The 27276-nt window shown below is 37.9% G+C and overlaps 1 protein-coding gene and 1 long non-coding RNA gene across 2 annotated transcripts in view; one reads left to right on the top strand and one right to left on the bottom strand.

The window, feature by feature from the left end:
* Window positions 1-5061: 5061 nt before the first annotated feature.
* On the top strand, window positions 5062-26588 carry LOC131698751 (uncharacterized). The gene is made up of 3 exons (XR_009307762.1): window positions 5062-5749; window positions 16449-16592; window positions 23047-26588. It is a non-coding gene; the product is annotated as an uncharacterized LOC131698751 (long non-coding RNA).
* LOC117424360 (carbonic anhydrase-related protein 10) overlaps window positions 6512-27276 on the bottom strand; it is a 214218-nt gene continuing 193453 nt past the window's right edge. Inside the window, exons 5-10 of the mRNA XM_034040617.3 lie at window positions 21481-21666; window positions 12308-12403; window positions 11620-11692; window positions 9481-9635; window positions 8913-9087; window positions 6512-7149 (exon numbers count right to left, since the gene is read on the bottom strand). Coding sequence (XP_033896508.1) covers window positions 7127-7149; window positions 8913-9087; window positions 9481-9635; window positions 11620-11692; window positions 12308-12403; window positions 21481-21666 — 708 coding nt within the window. The 3' untranslated portion in view covers window positions 6512-7126. The remainder of the gene's footprint in view (window positions 7150-8912; window positions 9088-9480; window positions 9636-11619; window positions 11693-12307; window positions 12404-21480; window positions 21667-27276) is intronic.

The following is a 27276-nucleotide window of genomic DNA, read 5'->3' as shown; positions in this document are numbered from 1 at the left end:
ATTCGCAGCTATATCAAATCAGCTTAAATTATGTAGAGCTTGTGGTGTTATGCTGCCATCTAGAGGTTGTGATTGGAATTGAAACTATTGGCTTCAGTGAAGCAGGGTAGCATATATTTGGTTAAAGCGATTAAAATCCTCGTCTATGTATAAAACATTTGCTTTAGAACAGTTAGTGGTGATATAAGTAAGTTAACGTAGGTATAGAAGAGGAGCCTGCAGTATTTAGATGTCACAATTCGGCGAGTTGAAGCTCTCATGTTGCAAAAGGGCAACATTGCCTGTTAAAGCTGCCTGGTCGCCGTGGCAACTTACCACTCCCAGTAGTCACACGATGAGGTGTTGCCGTGGTAACCATGGTCTTTCTGATGAAAACACAGACCAAGTTGAGAATGTCACTGTGCTTTGAACGGCGCAGACTGAGCAGGTAGGAAAATAGCTGATACTATCTAGGGAGCGCTGAGCAGAGAAATGGCCTGCAGTGAAAGGAGTGAACAACAAAAAACAAACACAGACAAGGAAGCGGAAATAGTGCTGGGTTAAGGTAGAAAAAGAGAAAGAGATAGACAGGAGGGGCAGCCAATAACATACGTGGAGCTGCGCTGGCCATGCCTTAATAATTGACAAGGCGAGCGCTGCATTGTGTGATTGGCTGGAAATACTAAATGAGGCTGAACTGGGATCAGCTTCCGCCCAGAAGAGATCGGCGGATGCTACCTGGCAGGACGCCACGGAGGAAAGGTAAGACTGGCTAAAGAAAAGGATATAGGATAAGAAAAAAGCAGCGCAAAGCGGGAGAGAGCCCTCTACGTCATCCCCCGAATTACGCATAAAGGCTAACATTTACACCCTCTCATGACTCCCATGAGCGCATCCACTCCTCCAAGCCTCGGATGCCACACCATTTCCCGACCGAGTCATTGAGTTTGGGTACCGTAGCTCTGCCCCCTTCCTAAATGACCGACTTCCACCTACCCCATGCCATTTAGTTAAGGGTACTCTGCTCCTTTTACACAGCGCCCTCACAGGTCGGGAGGGAGATCTAACACCTAGAATCATTGGATCTCTGTCACGGGCCCTAATGAATTAATTCACCAAAATGTTTGGATATCACTTTAGCATATAGTTTCATGTCTAAAATTGGCTTTGGTGCTCCCGGGGTTGGGGAGGTGGGATCCAGCTTAGACTGTTTCTCCTCACCACTCTGCGGCGACCCCTACAGGCCAAGTGAGCTTGGGTTGGAAGATTTACTGGTCTGGTCTTTGTCCTCCAGAGGCCAGTAGCCTGCAGACATCCGCTCTGGAGTTCCTGGGTGTAAAAAGAAGCTGATTGACCATTGGGATCAGAGTACGCCCACTGAGCCTCGGGTCCCTGAGCTGTGTGAGGAATTGCTGTGATGAAGGAGAAATAATAATAATAATAATTGGTAATTCTAAATTGGGAGAACATCAGGGGTAAAAATAATTGGAGATTCTGGGGTCTTTGGTCGCATCAATCGAAGCCAAGCGCGCCGACTGTTTCAATCTCAAGGCCAGCAGTCTACTCTGTCTCTCTTCATGCTCATTGTAATGTTGTCTGGTTTTATGAATTAAAAATTCTGCCTTGGTCCTAGTTGCATGTTTATGTTGTGCCTTTAAGGCAGCTAGTTTCTTTGCCTTACATTCTGAAAAACATTGGTTTTGTTCTGCCTCCAGTTTTGAAATGTCTGTCTCTAGTTGATTCACTTGTTTAATCCGTGTTCTGTTCATATTAGAGGCGAATGAGATATTGCAACTTCTTATATAACACTTAGTTATCTCTCACAATGAGTGTGGGTTAATCTCTGCGCGGGAATGAATGTCTAAAAATTCATTTAAACCAGTGGCCAATTGCAAGAGGAAGGAATTAAACTTCCATCTTCTAGCATGTGGTATTTCAGGGCTAAAAACATATGCATGTAAAACCGGGGTGTGATCAGATATTAGAATTGGCAGAATATTGGTAGATATAATATAGTTAAAAATGTAGTAAATTCCAGCAAAAGTTTTGTGTCTATGGGAAAAGAATGTAAAATCTTTAACACCAGAATTGTTCAGATGCCAGGCGTCCTCTACATTTAGCTCACGTGGAAATTCTTGAAAAGCTCTAGAAGCAGCAGGCAAAGCGACAGCAGTATTGTTGGATAAATCTAGAGCAGGGTCAAAGGGCAGATTAAAGTCACCCCCCCCCCATAATAATGGGAGTGTTCAGCAAATTGGCAAATTCCATCTTAATCTTATCGAGAAAATGAATATCATATCCATTCAGAGCATAGTCATTCACAAAGCCAAGTTTATGGCCAAGATAACAACATAGCAAAACCTTTCCTCATCGTCACCGTCCTGAGAATGAACAGTAATATTTAGTTTGCTATTCACAACTCTAAGGACACCTTTTGATTTGGTTAGAGAACATGAATGGGCGATAGCCATGTAATATTTATCTTGGTATCTACGTACAGCTGCTAATTTTAGGTGAGACCCCTGTATCAAAGCAATATCTACACCCTTTCTAAAGTTGTATGTCTCTTGACCGGGCAGTTTAGGCCTCGCACATTCCAGGACATAACCTTGCAATTAGCTATAATAGATAACTAATATTGGTCTTCGCAGTACAGTCAATATGACAGAAGCTCTCCCGCTCTCCAGATATACAGGTAACAGTAAGCAACTATTCATAACAGTAGCAAAAAACCATAGTAGTACATTACCATAGCGAAACACTAGAGGGCAATCTACACACACACACAAAGATGACCCCCTTCTATAGATGACCCCCTGTGACAGAGAAAGAATGAATCTTGGTTATAAATTTCCCTCCCAACCTGTGAGGGTGCTACGGTATACTACGGTATACCAAGTCATCGCCCCAGAAGGGAAGCGATGTGGCAACCGCAGATTGGAGGAGAAACGGTTGCACTCACTAACCAAGGGGGCATGACTGATGGTACAAAAGGGGTCTAGATGAGCTGATCCTTTTGTTATGGTTAAGAGAGAACTGCTGAAAGGAGAACTATAATTGTACAGTGAGTGTTTGTTTGTTTTGTTGTGTCTAATTATATACTTCTTTGTTTATTAGACGGCTAACACGTACCGGGAGCTGTCGCTTAAGGCCAGCACCAACCTGGACAACACTTCACAACCATACACAAATAAATTGTATTTCACCACTTGCACATTAGCACTCACTCTGGACTTGTGATTGTGTGTGTTCTACTGTGTTTATTATTTTGGGACTGTAAACCCTTCGTTTGGAACAGTGCAATACACATTTATGTGTATTGCCTGGGATTATTCTTTGCGGTCGCCAGACCGGGATTATAAAAATAAATGTGTTTGGATTGTGAAGTTTGTTGTCTGAGTTCTGTTTCATAATCAACTCTTCACCAATGCACTGCAAACCACTTTGCCACACCCCCTCAGCATATATTTGCGTTGACATAACAAGCATGCACACTCCATGCATGCAGATGATAGTACATTCTAGTGGTTTAATTGGAAATATAAACCAGAAAGAAAAGAAAAAATACACCAAAACAAAATACACAAACATACACTAACATGGCAGTCAGCCGGGGTTTAGAAAGGGAGAATTGAATCTAAACCTTGCAAAACGTGCCACAAATACAACTCACTAAGCTTTGGTTGGAAAGTAACCAAGATGTTAAAGCTAACACACTTGTTTGCCTATGCAAAAGGAAAAAAATAAAAAAGCTAATGGTCAGTGTGGCAAAGTGGTTTGCAGTGCGCATATTAGAGGTGATGCGGTGCTGAGTAATAATGGACACAAAGACAGTTCACAGTGAAAAACAGCTCTTTAATAGGCTGGGTTGCATGCCTGCAACACTTAAATAATAAAGAATGGGCTTTACACAACAATGTGTATCGTTCCGTTCGTAAACCGGATTTCAGTCCTGAAACAATAAAGCACGAAATAAACACAAACACAGCATGTTCACAAAGTCCAGAATAAGTGCTCCTGGTGCAGGTGGTGTAATGCAGCAGTGCACAGGGGTGAAGTGTAGTCCAGGTTTATTACTGGCGTCTCACTACAGCTCCCAGAGTTTAGCCGTCTAAAAATGACAAACCGAACAATTACTACACTTGACAAAACAAACAAACACTCACGGTTACTACACTGGTTTTCCTTGTCGGTCCGCTCGTAACCATAACACAAGGAACAGATTGCTCAGCCATATCCCCTGATATACCTTCAGTCACGCCCCCTTTGGTAGTGAGTGCAATCACATCACCACCAATCCATGACTGACACATCACCTACCGCAGTAAGGCGCTGACTTCTAGTATTGTGGCTTCGCCCCCTTTTTGGATGGCTGACTTCTGACTGACCCTAGAATGAACTGTCAAACCATCCAGTCCGGGGCACACTGTTCCTGTTACACAGCGCCCTCACAGGTCAGGAGGGAGATTGTTGACTCGGATTCATTCACTCTCTGTCACAGTCGAGAAGGTATATATGAGACAGTATTATTGTACATAAACAGTACGTTTGAGAAGAACAAGGAACCCACTCCACAGAGCCTGATAATATTGACAATTATAGTAGTATTAAAAACGAAATCAATGTATTTTGATTTTTATTTTATTATTGTCCATATACACCCATATATACATAAACACTCATACTCACATATGCGTACACATATATATTTAATCCCGTATCTGCACAACTGAGCTATTACTCATGAATGGCTGCACCTCGAGGTGATCGGGAGTGTTGATGAACACTCCATTAAACAAGAGGAGGAGCAATAACAATAGTAGATAGTAGGAAATCCAGTATCTGCATATCAGAAAACAAATTAAAGTTCCACAGATTAAAGCAGCAGCCAGCTCTTGCACGCATTCCTCTGTGAGCAGATGTCCTTGGAGATAAAGGCTGCAGTTAACATAATTTAAATATAGCTAGCCCATGGGGGAGGGGCGTTGCTTCTGCATGTATGATTCTTAAACGAGCTGGGTACAGTAGAAAATTCTGCACTTCACCATGACTAAGTGCCATCTGAACCTGTGAGAATGCTTTCCTGTGAGAATGCTTCCCTCAAAGTGCGGTGAAATTCGAAAAGTCTGGAAATAACAACAGCTTATCTTGGCTGTATGTGATCCGGTAGTTGACTTGACGAAAGGCTTTCATGATCGCTTGTCTATCCGTGAAGCAAAGTAGTTTGAAGATTAGGGGACGTGGTCTATTCCCCTGTATCTTGGAGCTGCAATATATACAATGTGCCCTCTCTATTTTCACAGGGCTCTGTGCAGATAAGGCAGGGAGCCATTTTGGAAGGTGTGTTTGGATGAACGAGATGGCACCATCTTTCTCAGCACCTTCAGGCAGACCAATCAAGCGGAGGTTGGATCTTCTGTTTCGGTCATCAAGCTCAGCCAGATGGGACTGCATCCTTTGCTGTACTTCTGATGTCGCTCCTGTCCTGCCGTTGCACTGTCTTCATAATGTCAACTTTCTTCGTGAGTGTCTGCATCGTGGGAGTGATCACCTACATTTTGTGTTCTGCCTCCTGCATGTTTGAGTGGATAATATCCATATCAGAGTGCAGAGCCCTAATGTCAGCAGCAAGTCCTGACAACGACCTCTTCATTTCATCAACAGCCCCAGTGCGCAACCCCCCATCACCTCTTTCAGCACAAGGATTTGTCAGTGAGAGAAACATTGAGATTCCTCTGACTGTGGCCCAGGAGGTGGTGTATTGCCCAAGGTAAGTTTCCTTCTTGGTTTCTTGTCTTTAGTTTTACTCGATGGAGAAGGGGTATTTGCATCCATCACTGCTGCATTTCCTAGTACAAACTGACAATTGTTTTAAAGAATTAGGCACGAGTGTGAGAGCTCTAAGTTTAAGCAGCCATCTTAGATTTACCCCAAGCGGAAGCCGTGGACTCTCATTCTGATGGGTGGTGGTCTTCCGTCCGCTCCGGGCATGGGAGCGAGTAATCGATGGCCCGCTTTGTTTTGAGAGTTCCATTTTTGTCTGCCATTAAAATGTTTTAAATGTATTAATTTGCTATGTGTACCTTTTTTTATAGGAATGTATTTCAATTCAAATGTGTGTAAATGGCTGGACCTATGTATTAGAAAATGAATGAATGTTTAGGAATATAACAAAACAGCAATCATATATGCAATAAAAAATTCAATTCATTTAAGCATTTGTAAATGGTGCTATGCAATAAACAGTACATATTTCTTTGTTAAGATCACAGCAAAGACAATCACTAAGGCTATCGTTTTCTTAAAGGGAATGTCAGTCGCTCCTAATTTGCTAGCAGCTTTTGCCTCCCACTTTTTCTTCAATCCTCCCCAGAAATGTATGTTGGCTCTCAGCAATAATTAAATACAAAGTAATTGCCCTAATAGATTTCTTATCCCTAATGACATATAAAACTACACTGCTGATTACTCATGTTAGGAAACTTAACATAATAGTGACATACAGTTCAAGAAAGAGATAGTCAAACATATATACTAAATTAACTTTCAAAACACATTTATTGGGCTGTTAACATTAACCAAAACACAGTGTATGACCATTGTAAACAATAAAACAGAAGAAAGGCATCAGCTCAAACATCTCCAAATCTCAAGCAGAACATATTCAATTGCTTTCATTTTCAGCAGTACTAACAATATTTACAAGGCCAACAGTCATGTTCAACTTTTACCTTTTTTTCTGAAATGGATGCATGATCATTCCCTTTTCATCTAGGTCTGCATGCCCTTTTTGTCCAATGAGGAGAATATAGCAATTTGCTTTCAAAGCACCAGTTGGCACCAAAAACACAAATCCAGTAGCGTTGTTATTTTGTAAAGCAAGGTGTCCGTATTTACAAAGGAGTAGAAGTTTATTTTTTTTAATTGCTGACAAGGCAATGAAATAAATACTCCATTAGTTTTCCACCAAAATGTTAGGTATCAAAAGTTTAATAAGTATGAGGAGTTTCTATTTAAAAGTTCTTACAATAGGAAATTGGTTCTCTCTCTTAACAATACATGAAGTCAAATCCCATTAGAAAGGTGAAGGTGCAGTCCTGATTTTGTAAAGCTGCGGAAGTAGATTTTAAATCTTCCAACGATGACCTTATTTTAGGAGCCATTCATTCACTGCAAAACAAACAAAAGAGAAAGGCTGCCATTAATAGCAGTTCCAACAAAGAAACTATATAATTCAGCCCGAGGGCCCAAGGTGGTTTTGCTTCTTTATTGTTAATTTGTGAAATAATACTCGTTATTTTTTTAACCTGACCTTTTAATATTCATGAAGTTTGCTCAGTTTATTTGTTGTGATATAAAGGAAGCATTTTCTTAAAAAAAACTAAGGTAGGAAACTAACTGTACAAAAGAAACGGTAAATTACTAAAACAAGCCACATAGTTTGGGAAATTGGCTTTTGTCACAAAAACACCGAAATCTAATATTAAAAAAGCCACTCCTAAAAAATATCCAGTAACACCCTCCAGAGCTGGATCCTAGAAAATACTAAAACAACTATATTGTTGGATGGCTTATGTAAAGCAACTGATACGCCGTACACTTGTACAATAAATTATTTCTGGAAAGCTATGAACCTTAAACCACATTCTGTATAACAATAAGTCAGTCAAACACACCACTTGAGACCGGTATTAGGATACACAGTGCTCAGGGCTTTTTTTCTCCTGTGTGAAATCAAGAATTTAACTTTTTATTTCACTCCTTTTGTGGTTTTGCAGGGAATAGCGATGCGTCACTTTATGTTTTGTGTACACTGGAAATGCACTATGCCTAACTATTATGTTGCATTTCTTTTAAACACATGACTTTACTGTAAAACTTGTATAAACCCTAATAAATCCAGGAATGGGCAGCTAATGCTCTTCCAGACCAGGTATTTGTTCCAATATGTTCTCTGTATTGTTAAATTAACCGATTAAACCTCCAACCATGTCTAGTTTATTATTTCATGATTTCTTTTAAACCTATGACCAAAGTTGCTCATCCTTTGTCCATTCATTACACCAATCTTCTGGCTGTGAGATAATTAAGGCAAATCAAATTCATTACACATATTGTCCTGTCTGACATGTTTCTAAAACCGAAACCAAATGCAGTATAATTTAATTTAATTAAACACAATCCTCTGCAACATATATTAAACACATCTTAATCCTTAGAAATACACTTTCCCCACCCAAAAAGTAATGTTACCAAAATAGACATTTGGTGTGTGTTTATGATTTATAGTGGTAGGCAATCAACTCTGTAATTCTTTCCAGGGAGGGGCTTGGGGGTGGGGGGTGGGGGGTGGGGGGTGGGGAAAGCAGCCAATGGCTACACATCCCCTCACCCTTGCTAATCTGAGTGAGCGGCAGACTTGTAGATGCAATGTGGTATATTTAAACAACAAGTTTTGAAAGATGTTGACTAACTTTTTTGTATTCTGTGCTACAAAGTTAATAACTTTTTTTTACTGGTTTAAACATATTTTATTTTCCATACATTTTAAACAAAATAGTAAATGACTGTACATGGAGTGTTATTTAACTTCTTGACAATAACCACAGTACTCCATGAACATTCATTTAGTTTCCCCTATATATCTTATGTTTTAATGATGATTAATTGAATCTGGCTTACAAATTTTACATACCTGACTATTCAATTAAGATACTGTATATATCTGCATTATGTCTGTGTTCTATGCCAACACTCAAAAGAGAATCTTCTATGCATGGACATCTGATTAAATACATGCAGGAAAATAAAGCTGACCTTTAGCTGTCTTTATTACTTAATGTACCCCATCATAAGCTGGATTCTTCCTCTTCAATTCATTTTTTGTGAGGAGTGTGTTTACATGACAGTAATAGCTTGGAAGACCTAGTTACCTCGATACTGCAGCTTCTGTGCTCTGTTATTGGGACAGTCTTTTCCTTGCACGCTGAAGTTGATGTTGGTGCGAATGCAACGGTTGTTGAGAGGCTGGGCTGGTCTGAAGTTATCACTCATGCTGAGAAATATCTGTGATGGCTGATTTTGACTTAGAAGTCTTAAAGAATGCATCTGCACACATAAAAACAACATAACCAGGAGAATATGTTCTTCAGTAATAAGTAGCTAACAAAAACTTTCATCCAATGGATTACTCTCTAAGTTTTTTTTTTTTGTGTGTGTGTCTACATGTATCACACAAATACTTATTGCAACACAATTTCCAACTGATGCAGGCAGTATATTCCCATACCAGGACATTTCTGATGGTTTATCACATTGATATCAGTGATCAGGATATTCATTTATATCACACCTGGGTCTCAAAGAGGTGTATATAAATATGTCTAACTGGGATGACTTTATTAAAAAAAAAAAAAGAAAAAAAAAACTTCTGATCTAGTATTAAAAAAACACATCACCTTATCAAATATAGTCGAGTATAAACATGTTTTAAATAGCTACCTGCATGCTTGTTATATACACTGGCTTGTTCATTAGGATCCAGGTTGCAGTTTCGAAGCAAGGTGGAATCGTCATCGATCCATCATAGGTAATAAAACTAGATGTTTCTGGATAGAGTTCTTCTATATTTAGTCCCTGTAGTAAGTATGCATCATCTAAAGGGAAAAAAATAATAATAACAACGTTTTAATGTTATTTAATGTATTGTTATTTTTGATTTTTTGAAGTACTGTATATTAAGTCAGACACCCTTTTTGCATCCATCCTTCTTCAAAGAAATCTAAGACGCTTGTTAGACAGGATCTTCCTTTTCTGATTCCACGTTGGCTGTCTCATATAATGTTGTTACTATACATAATCTTCAAGTTCACTTCTTATGACTGCTTCCATGATTTTACATGTTATGGAGTCTTCCTTCTTAAAAATCAATACCATATTTGCAATCCATGAGGCTGACTTTCATGGTTTGGGAGCAGAATACCAGAAAAATGTAACATTGGGAGCCTCAGCAGTCCTGTATTCTAATAGAGCAATGTCACATGGGGACTTATGTAACCAAGAGATCCGATACATATAGATGAGCCAGACCATTAAATGTCAAAAGTGGCATATTACACTTTACTCTACAACAAACTGGAAGTAACTGTAAATAGAAAAGGATCAGTACAATAGTACAGAATGCATAAATCAGCCTGGGAAAGAAGGTCTGATTCTAGTAATATTCCTCAATGGTAAATAGAAAATGATAAATGACAAAAGTATTCACTGTTACCACTTCAAATATTTCTCTCTTAAACAGAAAGCCAATTTTTATAAAATGTAGTATTTCGTGAATAATTAATCCTCAATTCGTTTAAAGTAACAAACCTTTCATTTATAGTACTAGATAAATCATGTTTTTGTTTAATTAATTGTTAAAAGGTTTTAATATCAGTAATCACAAGGACACACTGGCTTAATTCATTATCAGTGCTTTGTATCCCCTTGTACATTTTTCACATAAGTGAGAGAGAGGTTCACAGTCTACAACAATGAAGAAAAGCCGTCAAATCAAAAATGTGTAATACTTCATTTTATGTTCAGAGTTTAACAAGGGATTCTTTTTTGGTTTAAGTACCACTCATTTCTGTATTCCTGAAGCAGAATCAATTTAAATGTGCAGGCGCCGCATACGAACACATTTAATGGGTCCTTGACACACCATTACTATTCATTATTTCAGATGACACATTTTGAAAATAATTTCATACATTTTCAAAACAATACAGTATTTCAATTACAAATGTGTATTTAAAAAACAAATCTATTTATTTTCATTTTAAAACATACTATCTGGTTTTATGTCAAAGAAATCTCTGTGTGCAGCCCTTGCTTTCAGACACTTGAACTTTCATGGTCATTTCATCTGAAGAGTGATTCCCCAAATGACTGTAATGGTTGGCAGCCAGTAAGATAACTGCTAAGACACTGCTGAGGAAGTGCAAGTATGACACATTTCCTGAAAGGAAAAGCAAGCAAACTGAGACCTTTCTTTTACCCAGTGTAGTAGCAGATGACATGTTTTATGAAAATTCAAATACATGTTTGCAATAGCATATGTTTCTTTTGAAACTACATATTTGAGACACACATGTGTAGTGTATGTAAGTGCACATCATGGAGGATTAATGAAAGCATTGAGTTCGTACTCAGCAACATAGTGCTATCAGGGCCAAGTATACTGTTGCAAATGGCACCCAAAATGTACAAAGTAAAAGCTACATAACCTATACAGTACATAAGCAAACACATACAAAAATCATAATACTTTTTGAAAAATACAGAAATCATATTTTAGTTTCAAGTTTTTTATTGTATTTGTGCTTTCACCAAAAGAAAAACAAAACCCTCCAGATATAAAGCGTTATGACGTAAGAAGGCGCAATTTACAGGAATATATATTTTTTGCACTTACCTACATATGAACATGAAGATTCTGGTCAGAGGCCGTAGGAACTGAACTTCAAAATATAGTACAAGTAATGTATAGAACCAATAGTGCAACCTTAGCATGCCTTTGTTTTAATGTAAACATGGCTATGGGATTGGAATAAAGATAGTAAATTACCATATGTGATGGAAAATGGTTGCAGGACTTACTTTTGTATGTTATTCTCGTTATGGTATCTCTGTTTAGCATTCGATTTAGAAATGGATTTGAAGACTCAGATACCTAGAAGAGAGAAAATAAATTAACAAACAAACAGTAGTTCTTGGTGTCACAGATTTATGCTTTGCATATATTTACATATCAAAGGTCGTTTAGGCTTGGAAAAAAGTTATCAGGTGCTTTATATATACATTATGTGGCATGGATATATAAAAAAATATTCTGAGGGAGACTAGCTGGGGAGTTGGTGCCAACCTCTGTATATTTTGACAGGTTTAACAAAGCAGCTGGTGCTGCTGACACCCCAAGTCTCCACCACCATAAACATACCTGATTTGCTAAGGACTACATTCACAAGCTTGTTTTTACTAAAGGATACTGAACAGTCTCCATTGCAAACTATCATAACGCTTTGTGACAGACAGCAAATTAATCCTAGTCAACAATCTCCCTCCCAACCTGTGAGGACACTGTATAACTGGAGCAGAGTGCCCTGGAATGGATGGTTTGGCAGTTCATTCCAGGGCCAGTCAGAAACCGGCCATCCATTCAACTGTTGTTGGACTGTTGTTTATAATCACTGCCTCACCTCTACACCTGTGCACTACCAACCACACATCCACACACTTGTATTTACATTTTATAGAAAAACAAGACAGTATTAAGTTGTCCACTTACTTTCATAAATATGGAAACTACCACCAATCCATTTGGACTCTTTGCAGCTTCTGTGACATTTATATATACTTCATGGTTATAGTGAATAAGCTGCACCTGCAAATAAAAAAAAATATATATATGTTGTTACAATTCTTATTGAAAACCCCCAGAAAAGTACCATTGTAGTCACTGACACTGTCTTGCTTGACTTTGTTACAACAAATCAAAAAACAAAATATGCTCTATTTATCAATCAAAGTGAATTGATGAGAGAGTTTGGGGTATGGTGCCAAAGGTGCTCTTCTTTATATAGTTTATTAATGAGTTCATCTGACAGTGCTTCCGAAACAAAGTCTGTAGGGATTCCATAGGGAGCGTCACAATGGCTGTGGTGCTCCAGTGGGTCAGGGAGCCAAAACTGTCAGAGACAGCTTCTCCTCACCACGCTACAGCAGCCCCTACTGGCCAGAAGTTAAAAGCAGACACCTGCAGGGTACTGTAAAACTTCAAATAATCGGCGGTCTCCAATACTCGCAGGTCTCTATTAAGTGCCGGGGCTGCTGGGAAATATGGTAAATAGACTCCAGGTCTCTCTTAAACGGCGAGTTATGAATAATAATATAATGCGTGTCATACTGAATGTTCCAGTCAATACACATACATGTCTGTACAGCGAGCTGTGATGGATTCCTACTGGAGCAGGACTCATCAGCTGCAGGTTCAGCAGCAGGTCAGAGTCGGGTCACAGAACACAGACACACCAGGTTGTTGGGAATTCCTCAGTAAGTCACACATGACTTGGTGTCGTATTGCGAGTTAAGTTACACACATGTAGGACACCCATTCCTCTACAAGGTATCTGCTGAACCATACTTCCCCCAAAGGATCAGGAGATTGTTAGGGCAGCAGTGTGGAGTAGTGGTTAGGGCTCTGGACTCTTGTCCGGAGGGTCGTGGGTTCAATCCCAGGTGGGGGACATTGCTGCTGTACCCTTGAGCAAGGTACTTTACCTAGATTGCTCCAGTAAAAACCCAACTGTATAAATGGGTAATTGTATGTAAAAAAAAAATAATAATGTGATATCTGTATAATGTGAAATAATGTATAATGTGATATCTTGTAACAATTGTAAGTTGCCCTGGATAAGGGCGTCTGCTAAGAATTAAATAAATAAAATAAATAATTATATATCCTCTTTCCCCCCAAACTCAGAGTCTCGTGAGAGTTGGGTAATACATTGCCATTGCTTAAAGGTACAGTGCCCCAAAATAGTACAAAGTGACCATCACACAGTGATGAAGAGACCCTGAGGCTCAGGATGAATGATAAGAAAACTGAATGTAATTTATTTTAAAGTACACATAATGCATACAGTTTTTGTAATGACGTTATTCATTTTAAAACCAGTTGTGAAGCTTTTTTGAGTGTGTTTGACTTGTTTTCTGATATTAACAGGGTTGCCTTTTGTATTTCTACATGGTTTTTGTTGTTGTTTTTTCGTGAATTTGAGTCTTGCAATGAATATTCGTATTTTGCTCCTTTTCCATTGTTTTTATTTATCAGTGTACACGTTATATAAAAACAAATTAGTCACTTTTGCTTTGATTTTGTGATAAAACTGGTACTTGTATTGATTTTATTATTAATCTTAAAAACAGTTTGAAGCATTTTTGAGTGTGTTGTGGGCCAACAGTATGAACTTAATTTTCGATATTTACAGGGTTGCATTTTTTTCGTATTAACAGTGTTTCATGCGGTTGTTTTGCAATGAAGATTCATTGCTGGTTAATTTTTCATTGCCCATGCTTACCAATTTACATGTTTTGAGGATGAACAATAAATATAATATGTTTTAATAAAGATAATACTTATTGCTTTTATTAATTTTAAAACCATGTTTGTTCTTTCATTGCGCTGCAAGCCTACATTAATACACGCTTGTGTTCCAATATTTACAGGGCTGTCTTTAATGGATTTTACTGTTTTTGTTATTATTATTATTTATTTATTTTTAAATGTAGTCATGACCAATTGTTTTTACCCCGGTTTTCTCCCCAATTTGGAATGCTCAATTATATCTGTTATCTGTCTGTTTTGGCCAACGTGCCCTTTTGTTTTGTATAAGTGTTTTGTTCTGTTTTGTTTAAACTTTGTATTTATTAATAAAACACGCCGCAGTGCATTCATACCCTAGTGCTGTCTTTTTGTATGCTGCCTGACATCACTCATCAATACATGTATTTTTAATATAGGAAATATTAGTGCATCTTTTATTTCAGTGTGCAAAGCACACAGTTAACAGCCCTTAGTCTGAAGATGGTATAGATCTTACTGGAGAAATAGCATGTAGATGTTGTTTAATCATACACCTGACTATATGCCTACAAAATCTCTGACTTTGTGCAAGTGTACCTAGAAGAATTGATGCTGTTTTGAAGGCAAAGGGTGGTCACACCAAATATTGATTTGATGTAGATTTTTCATCTGTTCACTCACTTTGCATTTTGGTCTGGTTGAGAGCCGGGGTGGTTGGGGGGGAGAAAATAGCGACCCCTCACTTCTAAATATACCACTACACCACTGGTCGCAGGCAGTCATTATGACGGTTACATTTTAAACAACATCAATATTAAAATGAAAGACAAAATATCGGATACAACTCAAAAGTTTCATTCAAGCACGTCATATCAAACATCTGCACAGCTGAAACGCTGTATTAAATGAACAATTAAACATAAGAAGGGTTATTTTAAACATAAGAGGGCTTACCACTAGAAAGCATTACTTCAAAAAATGAAAACTATAATAAACATTTCAAAAGAAACTAGTGTGTAAACAAGTATATGTACATACAAACGTAAAAATGAATGTATTTTGTAATTTAAAACGAACGTAACATATTTTCTCTGTGTGTGTCTAGCACTCTATCACTGAATCCAGGAGTGCGTTCAATAGGTAAAGCGCTGGTCATGGCGCCCTGTAACATATGTTAGCAGTTATTGAACGGTCTGGTAGGCAAGTGATGTTTCTTCATGAGTTTATGGAGGATTTTACATAAATTCAACTGTATAATGCTTTTATTGCTATAGCTTTGAGAGCAAAAGACATGGTAGTAGCGGCAGTAAATGAGAATAGTAGTGAGGGCCCTGAAAGGATCGGCAATTATGTTGAGAACATTGTTCCTCGATACAGCGATGTCTCCTTTAAATCACATTTTCGAATGGAAAGGTCAACATTCGAGGTAATCAAGCAAATAATGTCACCTAGCGCAGCTAAAACCTCATTTAAAAGGGGCAGGTGACAACTATAGTTTCATTTAAGCATGGTATATTGTGATGATGTGGTTTATTAATGCAGTATGTAAACATCCCATGGTCCTATTTCTTCATGCATTTTAATACACGTTCGTGATTTAATGGGGGTGTGGGGATTATAACTCTCACTGGGTACAGCAAGGGCACTGCCAGTGCCATGTCAAATTCCACCCCACACTCCTCTATAAATGTACGGTATATAAATGTTATTAATACACATTAAAACAACGACTCTATATCAGTGGTGTGTAAAAATAGATAAATTGAATCAAAATGTTTTCTAGGCTGTTTTTTTCACTACAATATTACAAATAATATCTGAGCTATGCATCATATTTCAAGCATAGTATATCTACACACATGCATATATATGGTTTAATTACTATATAGGGGTTTTAATCTTGACATCTTCTATTGATTGATTAATCGTCTGATCTACGATCGATTCGTTTTTTAGTTTGTTAATGCAGCTGAATCTGAGATGAATCCTTGGATTGACACATGATATTGCACTATTATACATGATCGTGACATGTTAACAGTATATAAATCAACTGCCACATTGAGATTTTAAAGACACATACCATTTGTATTTATTAATAGCATTATGTATGCATGTGCAAGTCAATGTGTGTGTACAATTAAATAACTAAAAGATAGGCAGAGGTGTCCATCCACTTCATAATAATTGCCATTTCACCTTACACATGGAATCCCTTGCAAAAGAGTAGTATATATTAATCTGTCCAATAATATTCCAATGTAATGATTGACCAGTGTTTCCACTTCTGTATAACTATACCCCATACACTTCCTTTTATTTTATTTTTTTTACTTTTTCACAGGATCTATGAGAATGCCTGGTGTCCCTATTTGTCAATTGAAATTTGACGATGGAAAAGAAATATGGTCTATCTGACGTGTGTGCAACCAAGACGTCTCTACAAGGTGTACCAACAAGCTACAAGCCTTTGCCAACAGTGATAAAAGTATGTAATCTACATTTGAGATTTGTTTTCAATATATATAGTCAGTGCCGTGAAAAAGTATTTGCCCCCTGTCTGATTTTCTGCATTTTTGCATATTTTTGACACTGAATGTTATCAGATCTTCAACCAAAACCTAATATTAGGTAAGAGGGACCCTGAGTGAACAAATAACACAAAAATTTGATACATATTTCATTTATTTATTTAAGAAAGTTATGCAACACCCAATGCCCCTGTGTGAAAAAAGTAACCACCCCCTTAGACTCAGTAACTGGTTACGCCACCTTTAGCAGCAATAACTGCAACCTCAGTAACTGGTTACGCCACCTTTAGCGGCAATAACTTTCACACCTGAAGATTGCAGGTTTTGATTACCTTGCACACCAAACAAATGAAAGAAGCACCAATTGGTGTCATTTTTTCTCTGACAAAATAAAGCAAAGAAAAAAAGGTCTATATACTACTACAACTCACAACTCACAATGTGAAAAATGTGCAAAAATGCAGAAAATCAGACAGGGGGCAAATACTTTTTCACTGCACTGTATATATAGTTTAAGAAAAAGGAAAATTGCTGTGTACCAAAATGATCAATAAGAAAAAAGGAAAAAAAGAGAAAAGGATATTTCAGCCGATGAAGGACTTGTAGTCCGAAATGTCCTGATAATTGATTTGTAATCAATTATTCTACCTTTTTAAGTACCTGAAATATCCTTCTCTTTTTTTTTCTTTCTTATATATATTGTGACCAAGCTGGATGTACCTTTGGGTTCGTGCCCCTTTAAAAATTTGACCCAGAGATAAAAACTTTGATTTTAAGCGCTTCTGCGCACTTTTATTCACAACACAAAACAAACAAAGAACAAACCTAACTCTCATTGAGCACTCACTACACACATATGCAGGTCCCTGTCTAACGTACAGGACAGCTAAGCTGTTTACCTGACATATAACACCAAACCAAAACACTTTAATACAAATTTTTGTAAAACCAAACGTCGGTTTTAAACAGACCTTTACGACTTTCCGTTAGGCTCTTCACTCAACAGCAGCAGCCTAGAGCAGACTGACTGCTTCCCTCTTATACCCTGCACCTGGCTCTGATTTTCAATAATTGCCAGGTGCAGGTGATAATTAAAAATTAAACAAAACAATTACATTAAACAGAAGCAGTTACCTTGGCAGGGAGGCTTTAACTCTGTCCCTGCCATAAAACAAAACAGTTTTATATTACAGGCCCCCCTGTCCTGCTACATCCGTTACAATATATATAAGCTAGGTTGATTTCCCTTATTCTAGTATTACTTTTTAGTTGTCTTTACTCCACATTGCAAAAAACTGCGTCAATATTTTTCTTCAAAATTGCAAAAATGTTACTGCATGAAAAAAATGATACCAAATATACGTTAGCTAACTTCGAGCCTTGAAACATTGTTTACTATGAGGCGTTGTATGAGAGGAAACATTTAGAAAAAATAAAGCCATTTATGCAAAAGTTATTTTAAGACATGTATTCAAAAGGTTGTTTTAAGCGAGTGATTAATTTATTTTTAAAAATGTAATTACTAATATATTTTTGTAATGTAAAGTACTGAGACTTTTTTTGATGTAGCACGAGGCATGAGTCAGATTTGTCAAGTTATAAATTGTCCATGTTACTTTTCTACTACAATATAGTCACTTAAATATTATATTATTAGTTTTAAAAACCTACACTTACAACAAAAATATTTCTTACCACACATTTCAGTCAAACAAGTCCATATTTGAAAAATGTATTTGCAACCATCGCACTGATATTAGAGGTTAGCCATGTTTTAACCTCCAGCGAGGCACCTCTAAGCTTGACTAGGTAGCGTTACAAAGCGCACATGAAGTGCACATCGTTCAATAGGAAAAGCCAAAAAAGACACCTTGGGCCTATTGAACGCACTCGGTTGAGCTGCTGCTTTGCAGTTTTCTGATCAGCATGTTTCTGCCAAAGCTATGTGGCTAGCTTCTAGATGAAATCTCTCCTTGTGATATTTTATCTGGTGCATTTCTTGTACAAAACAAAGAAATTGGTGGCTGCCAGGTCCATTAGAGATAACAACAGGCTTGTATATTTAAAAAAAAAAAAAAAAAGAATATTGTAAGTTTATATTCAAAATAAAAAACATGCATTGTAAAGGGCAGTCAAAGTTCATGCCATGGCAGTCATTTTGACGGTTTTCACTTTTAAAAATTTAAATTACTCTGCATGTGCGCAAGATATGCGGTTGTCCGTTCTTCTCATAAATACATGTATTAATTACACTGATGGCATTTGAAAGGCAGGATCGCAAAAATAAAAAGTTATAATAACCCCTCTACCTAGAACCGCCAAAGCTGTCACTTTGACTGCCTTTACAATACATGTTTTTTATTTTGAATATAAACTTACAATATTCTTTTTTTTTTTTTTTTAAATATACAAGCCTGTTATCTCTATTGGACCTGGCAGCCACCAATTCCTTCGTTTTGTACAAGGAATGCATAAGGGAAAATATCAGGATATGTCATCTTGAACAGCGCTTCAGCAGAAACATTACGATTAGAAAACTGCAAAAGCAGCAAACTGCTGCAGCTCAACCTGGATTCAGTGCTACACTGAGCAACACACGCAGAGAAAACATGTTACTTTCATTTTAAATAAAAAAATACATTCGTTTTTACAGTTTTGTATTTACATATACCTGTTTACACACTAGTTTCTTTTGAAATGTTTATTTTATTATTGTTTTTCTTTTTTTTTTAAGTAGTGTTTTATCGTGGTAAGTTAGAAAATATTGCCATATAATCCAAACACAGCATGCTTTCAAACAAAAGCTAAATCGTTAGATGTGATAGATTTAAAAAAAAAAAAAGAAACTAAAAAAAACCAAAAACGTTTTGACTTAAATTTTAAATCAAGAAACCGTGAATACAGTATGCCTACTTCTGATTTGGCTTGTCCAACGTGAATGTAGAGGCCTAAAGTGTGTATCCTAGCAACACGCTAATCTAACGTACTAGCACTAAAAGAAGTGCAGCGTCACACAATCAAGGTTTTAATGCAAGCCGGCAACAGGAGACTTCAAACTGGGTTCTAATTTGATGCATTGATTCACCAATATGTAATCAAAGCTCGGGAAATTTAAGGCCAGATGATCAATAATCGATGCATCAATTAATTGTTGCACCCCTATTATAAATGCTTTCCTGTTAAATATACTGATGGTACCATTTGTGTCTTATACAAAAATAATAAAGTCAACATTTTTTTTATTGGTCCGCATGCGTAACTGTGGACCCCTGTCTAAAAGGCTTTGTCTGATCTGCCTGGTACTTGCAGCATCTGCAACCTCCAACACTGGTGCTTCAAGTTCAGCATCTTCTGCCCTCAAACCCTGTAATCGTTCCTCTGTAAGTTCAACGTCCATTACAGAGAGCTATGTTGTGTAAAACACAACCGCCACAGACATCCAAACATCGGAATCACATTTTGAGGATTCCAAATGTTCGCTCAATTATAGTACGAGCACACTTAAAGGTACGATTATACCTTCGGCAGGGGTCGTGGGGTTCGGCAGCGGTCTCAGTAGCCACCGCTTCAGTGGATACCCTTTGTCATACCGCTGAAACGCAGCTGCCACCTGCGAATTAGCATGGATAAACAAGTCATGAGCTGAACAACGATAGTTTGCGTACACATTTCTGATGTAGTTGTTGACATTACAGATCACACACTACTTGCACATTGACTAGATCTTCTTACGATTTACGTGGAAGTGCCTATTCTGTGTTGTTGCGTGTACTTTAGTGCTACACTGTGCTTTCTGCACATCTCCTTCCAGGTCAGCCTGAAGCAGTTGGCAGATGTCAGTGACTGTTTCTCTGTAGAGGCGAAATTGCTGCATACATTGTGTGTCAGACAGGCTCATAAAAGACAGATGACTTTTAAATATTTGGGGAGAGCTGAGTCCAATATCAGCATGAAGTTTTAACACCTACTGTCGTGTAATGGAAATCATGATATTTCACACCCACATTTCTTTTTAAATTGTTATCTGCATTGAACGAACACCGGGGTCTCCTCCTCCACTCTTTGTCTGGACACATACAAATATTATTATTATTATTATTATTATTATTATTATTATTATTATTATTATTATTATTAAATTATTTATTTCTTAGCAGACGCGCTTATCCAGCATGGCTTACAATTGTTACAAAATCACAGTACAAAGTACCACATTACATACTATCACATTATAAAATATCACATTAATCCAGTGCGCACTCCATATTTCTTTTATTTCTCTTTTTTCTCTCTCACTTTTTTTGCTTGCTTCCCTGGTAGTTTCTGCAGTATTTTTAGTCAAGCATGTAATTTGCACACAGTTTAGACCTGGTTTTCACATGTCTACTGAAACGGAAACGCTAACGCTTTTGATGGTTTGCTAAATTGCTACATTTGTATTTAAATGAAGACACTCCCCAAGTTCAGCCCATGTCAAGCGCTGACGCTAACTTGCAGAGTGGGCACAAAACACGTGTTGCTAAATCACATAGGTGGGCAAAGTCTGTCTGCCCACACGTGCGCCTGATTCTGGTGCACTAACTGTCTGCAAAAGTGTTTTGCGATTGCCTTGGGTTCTTAATCATTACCAATGGTCTAGCTGCTCTTAACATCTATATCCTGTACATGGCTGTCCATATCACCAGGGATATGCAATATAATTCAAGTATATCAGTTTCCCAGCCATATCATTTACAGTGGATTCTTGATGCTGTGCAAAGTGTACCATGGAAGCCATTAGAGAGTTGAATGCATTGTTAATGCCTCCTCTAATGCCTTCTTGTGTGTCATTCCTTACAGCCTTACCTCCCCAGAGAAGGCTTGTCCATTTAGTAGATGCTCTGATCCCTGGCCGTCTTCACTACCAAAGTGTAATCGAATCTCTTCCAACCGGTGACTGTATGTCAGAGGTCCTCCTGAGATGTTTACCAAATGTTCCTTATCCAGGCGAAGGGAAATGTGGCGGCCTGTGTTGTACATTGTTCCACTGACCTGGACAAAAATAAAAAAAATAGTATGGCTTGGTGAGAATTGCAGATAGATAAACCGTAGCTGTTAACCAATTAATATACAATACAGTACAATACAATATATTTAGGGCTTCTGTTTTTTGGTTTTTATTAATTTCATTTTTCGGTGCTTATTTTTAGCTACAGTATTTTTAGTTTTATGTAAAGCGCTTATTATATACTATGAAATGTATTGCTTTCGGTGAATGTTTTTTCACACCAAGCATGTCACGTCAAAGCACCAGCGTCCGGCGTATTTTGACGCTGTCAAGTTGTTTTTATACCAAAGGTGTCAATCAACCTGAAGTCCTGTCACTCAACAGTTCCCTTAAAGTACAGAATTATATTTTTGTGTCTTTCAGTACTGTAATATAAATACTATCTTATGAAAGCTACATAATAATGTCTCTTTTGCAGAAAAAAATGTAATACAAATGGGAATATATTATGAATATTTAGTGTACATACATTTGGTTTCGAGTGTGTAAAGAAGTCTTTCCTTACTACTTCACTGTTGAAAGTGCCTTCCCAATTGATACACAAACATACACACACAATAATGACTTGATTTTTATTATAATTAATGATAAAACAGTTTGAACACTTGCTTTCTACCTGCTAATCAGCTGTTGAAATTCTGAACATGTTTATTTTAAACATATGCTGATTAACTTGGTTCATTTGAATTCCTTTAGATGGATGTTTAAATGAAGTAATGAAAATAATAGTGAGACTTTTTTCAGTATACAGGTACCTGCAAATTGCTTGAAGGTCTTTGGATAAATGGCATTCCTAGTTGACTTTAGGATAACATCCAGTGAATTTTGCAACTACTGTATTATAAAGTTGCTACAGTTCTTGACAAAGTCAGGCTAGGAAAATAATAGCGTGTTTGCTTGAGGAGTGACAGGTGGCACTAGGAACAATAGGGGGCTTGACTGGGCTTGACTAATTATTTTTGTCTCAGACTTGTGCTCACCTCTACAGTACCAAGGTATGAAGAGAGGTTGAGAGAACTGAATCTATTTCACCGAGAACATACAATTACTGAATTGTTTCATACCATTCAAGTGACTCCAAATGTTATGACACACACATTTGTTAGTGGTGTGCCGTTTTATTTTTTGTCTGATTTTTAGAAACAGTAATACAAGTTTTTGATTGTGTTCGTTCAATGCAAATAACAATTAAAAAATTAATGTGGGTGTAAAATATCATGATTTCCATTACATGAGAGTAGGTGTTAAAACTTCATGCTGGTTTTGGACTCAGCTCTCGCCAAGATAAGCACCAAGTAAGACATTGCTTCTTTTACTGTAAACTAATGTTATCCATCTGCTTTTCCTTCCATCTGATGATGTAGATATCCTTCTGCCTGATGTTGATGGCTGAAGTGTAATGCTGTCTCCAGGGATCAGCCTATTTTGCCTCCCTGGTACATCAACACACACAACGGCTGCAATGCTGGCTCCAGGGATCAACCACAGTGCGGCCTCCGTAGCGCATCAGCATGACAACAGTCTGGACTAAGTTGAGTAGGATACTTCTCTGGGGTCTTCAAGTGGGCACCTTCCATCCTTGGTGTTTCATCGACTAGCCCACGACACCTTAACCCTTTGCAGTCCATTTATTAAGTGCGTGTCAGGCGCGTCAGGTCTAATTTATTTTCACACGCGCAGTTAATTTTAGACGCACTGTTTAAAAGTATTTTTTTTTCCAGTCAAACAGGTTTAAAAGGCCCTGCATATCAACAAAGCACTCACTAGGCATCTCCAGCCCCGCCCCATCCTTTCGTTCGCTATAGCTTTCACATATGCTAAGAAATATATAATAATAATAATAGTCGTACATACCGATCAATCATCTCCTGATCACTCATTTTATCACCAAACACCTCAATAATGCGATCCAAGTCATTATTTTATTACTATAACATCTGAATAAAGCTCTGCAAATGTCCGTGATATTCTCTGAGCGCTGATGCAGTCATAGCCAGCTTGTTTCCTTATGGCCTCCGTTATCAGATGCCAGGGGCAAGTATGACTATTCATGAGATACGCCCTTTTTATTTATTTATTTTTCGGCTTGTCTTGGCTCCTGTCGCTCCCACTCGGCCATTGAATGGTTTTCTTGGCTTCTTCCAGAGAAAAAATGACTAGAAACCAGTTTTTTGCGTCTTTTTGATGATGTCGGACAGGGTCCGACATTGGACCGGATAGGAATAACTGCAATGTTGGACCAGGTCCGACATAGGACCGCAAAGGGTTAAGAGGACTTGACAGTGATTCTGGCGTCCCAGCATCACCCCCTCCATTCTCCACTCAGCTAAGCCCAGCTTACTTAACTTCTTTACATCGATGTTTTTCTACTGTGCTTGAGGTCCCCAACCAGAATATTTTTGTCTCAACCAGAGCCAGTTGCTGCTCCTCTCTGCTGCTTCAGATAAGTTCTTCACGATGCGTCGCAACTCTTGACCATTGTATCCGATGTCTCTCGAGAAACCGGGTTGTGGAGTGTGCCACAAATCCTCGACAACCCACCTCCACTGGGTAAACCTGGACTCTCCATCCTCGCTGTTCCACTTCAGCAGCTAGTTAAGCGTACTAAAGTTTCTTTCTTTCATACGCTTCATCCACAGCATCCTCCCATGGCACTATTATCTACCAGGTGAACAGGTCGTGCTGATCCAGACCACAAGACAATATCAGGTCAAAGGTTAGTGGTGGCAATCTCAGGTGGGAAAATAAGCTGTTGTCCAACACCAGCATCCAATGTCAGCATTTTCCAGTCTCCAGCAGCTTCCAGTTGTCCTAGACGAGTTTTGGTTTTAATGCCTTTTCTTGGTGGTTGCTCCCCACAATTCTGTATTTTGCTGGCATTGGTGGCAACCTGTTGGTCATGCTACGCTTGTCTTCCAATGCTAAGGCCAAACATCACAGCACCTGGTCATGACGCCAAGTAATCTGTCCTTGGCTAAGACCCACCTTACATCCTGTCAAAACGTGTCTTAATGTAGCTGGCGATGAACACAAAGGACACCACGGATCCTCTCCTACCCATAGATTAAGGTTCTCTGGTGATGGGAGAACATCATATGTTGACCTGATGAGGAAACTCATCCTGCTCTGTTCCATTGTCCATGGATCTCGCCAGCCGATCTTGCATCGCGTCCATTCTCCCTGCTCGGCCTGGGAAATAGTTATCTCAGCTAACATATTCTTTTTGTTGTTTAGATTCACGTATCATTTTCTGTTAGTCATTACATACTAGTGATTTTTTTCAGCTTAATGATAGCTTATAGTTTATGGATTTTCTAAATGTTTACTAGTAAACTAAATGGGGACGTTTACACGTGTAAAGGTGGCAGCCAGTTACAGTGTAAGCCAATTAGTTACTTTTTGCAGGAAATTATAGGGTCTTCCAATGAACAAATAACTGACAAAAAGACAGTAGTCCTTATTAATGCAATTTTATCAATTTTTTCAAATAAAACACAAAGCCAAAAGATCACTCTGAGGGTATTCTTATAGAGGAACTCTTACAGCTGACACGTGGCTGCTTAACGTAACTGTAGAGCTAACAAAATTATTTCAATTTAATTTCATTACCTGTTCTGCACTTACATAGTTACATGCTGTAGGTGTCAAACATGCAGTTTCTGAATAAACGCATGTAACAGCAAGCATGTGCAGGCCATACATAATATCTGGTACTACAATAGGTTCAAGAAAGTTCTCAATGTTCATGAGTTTTTTGCATGAAATCTGTTACACCTACACTTCCTGGGTCATTTCACCTTGATCAAAAGCATGATACTGGCTAAAAACATGTCAGTCAATAGGGGACGTTGCTAGTTGGTTAATGACAGGATCGAAGCTGTTGAAATGGTTGGGGATAATTTCAGCCTCCAGGTGCAGTGCAACACAGTGTAGTATCAGATATCATGTTTTAAAATAACAATACAAGTTTACTATAATGTATGTTACTTTTAAAACAGCACATTTGAGATCTATAAAGGAACGGAAGTGCACAACAGGTCAAATTAATGGTATTATTATGCTAGCTATAATCACTTTAAAGCTCAGATGCTAGTTCAAAACTGGGTTGCTCTGCAAAAACACACCAAGTGTGCTGCTGCGTTTGGTGCTACCTCTATTCTTCTTCTCCCCATTGACTAGACAAGTGCTTTGTTAGGCAGACACACATGCAAGCAACAAACGTGTTACTGCCTGCCTACCTGGTGCTGTATTGTAAATATTAATGTGAAACTAAAATCTACACTTTTCTTTTCAAAAACTGCAAAACCTGCATCTGTTTTGGCGCACCCCCAGTATAAAGCTACAAAAAAAATCATATTTATATCTGAACGCTGAGAACGTTAACCATGTCAAAATGTCATTGTTCTAAGAAGAAGGTATGAAATGTTGCCAACTTTCACAGTCTCGTAAAAACCTCTCAGAAATACCATCTGTTCATGCTGCATGATAGCAGACCTAGATTGTAGATTGTAAAATAATCCTATTAAAAAAGGCCCACATTAAATATTATACTGTGTTTTCAACTGATGCAGCCCACTATCTCCATTTAAAAAATGTGTTTTAAAGCTCTTTTACAGCTAGATTGAACTGTGGCGGTGTGCCGTAACAGTGTTTTTTTTACTGATCTATTTAAATACTGTATATGAATTGCTTAATTACAACTTTAAATGTTACATATGCATTTCATTTCTAATTTGACTTTTAAAAAAGCAAATTCAGAGAAATTACACAAAGAGGTGAGACTGTTTGCCCTCTGTTGCCATCTGCCAATTGAACTGTGCCAGAATGCTGCCCATACAATCCTCTCATTAAAAGTGCTGTTTTATTAAACAGTAATTGTCCAAAGTACAGTCCATTAAAGAGTAAATCTGACAGTCTACTTAATGATAAATATGAATTACTAATTCTGTTACAACAATCTCTGAAGTTGAATGTATTATTCATGTTAACAGGCTATTAAATACTACTTGTTGTGACTAATGTGTTTTGTTTATTCATTTTCAGAAGGTAGTTTTTACACAGAAAGAGACATCAACTGAGTGTCATTTCTGTGTCCATAGACAGGATAGTTCTGCACTCACAAAGCTGCGAGGGAAATTTATGCGACCAGCCGGCACCAAACCTTACTAAATAAAACGCAACATGAATCATGTATTCTGATATCTGCATGTTCCCTGCCATGTTTGCTTCGCAGGAATGGGTTCAATGAGTGGTCAGATTAAATGTAAACATAATAGTCTTCACTGATACAATTTAGACCTTGCCCGGATATTGGTGATATAGTAAAGCATATGAGAAGCATTTATCTATCACCTAAAAATTGTGGGTGTACTATGCAGTTTCAGTCAAATTTGCAGCCTTGTTTGATAACTCTGAAAACTTAACCTTTTTAATGGTAGTCTTCCATACCTACTGCCAACATGTATTTCATGGATTCATGAAGGGCTTTTATAAGGAGGAATAATCAAAGGTACCCCTGCAACATTGTGGCTTATGAGGAGGCTTGGTGGTCCAGAAGTTAAAGAATGGGACTTGTTACCAGAAGGTTCCCAGTT

The sequence above is a fragment of the Acipenser ruthenus genome, chromosome 19, assembly GCF_902713425.1.
Source record: "Acipenser ruthenus chromosome 19, fAciRut3.2 maternal haplotype, whole genome shotgun sequence".
NCBI lineage: Eukaryota > Metazoa > Chordata > Actinopteri > Acipenseriformes > Acipenseridae > Acipenser > Acipenser ruthenus.
Note: the sequence above shows the minus strand (reverse complement) of the source record. Positions and strands in the feature narration are given on the sequence as shown.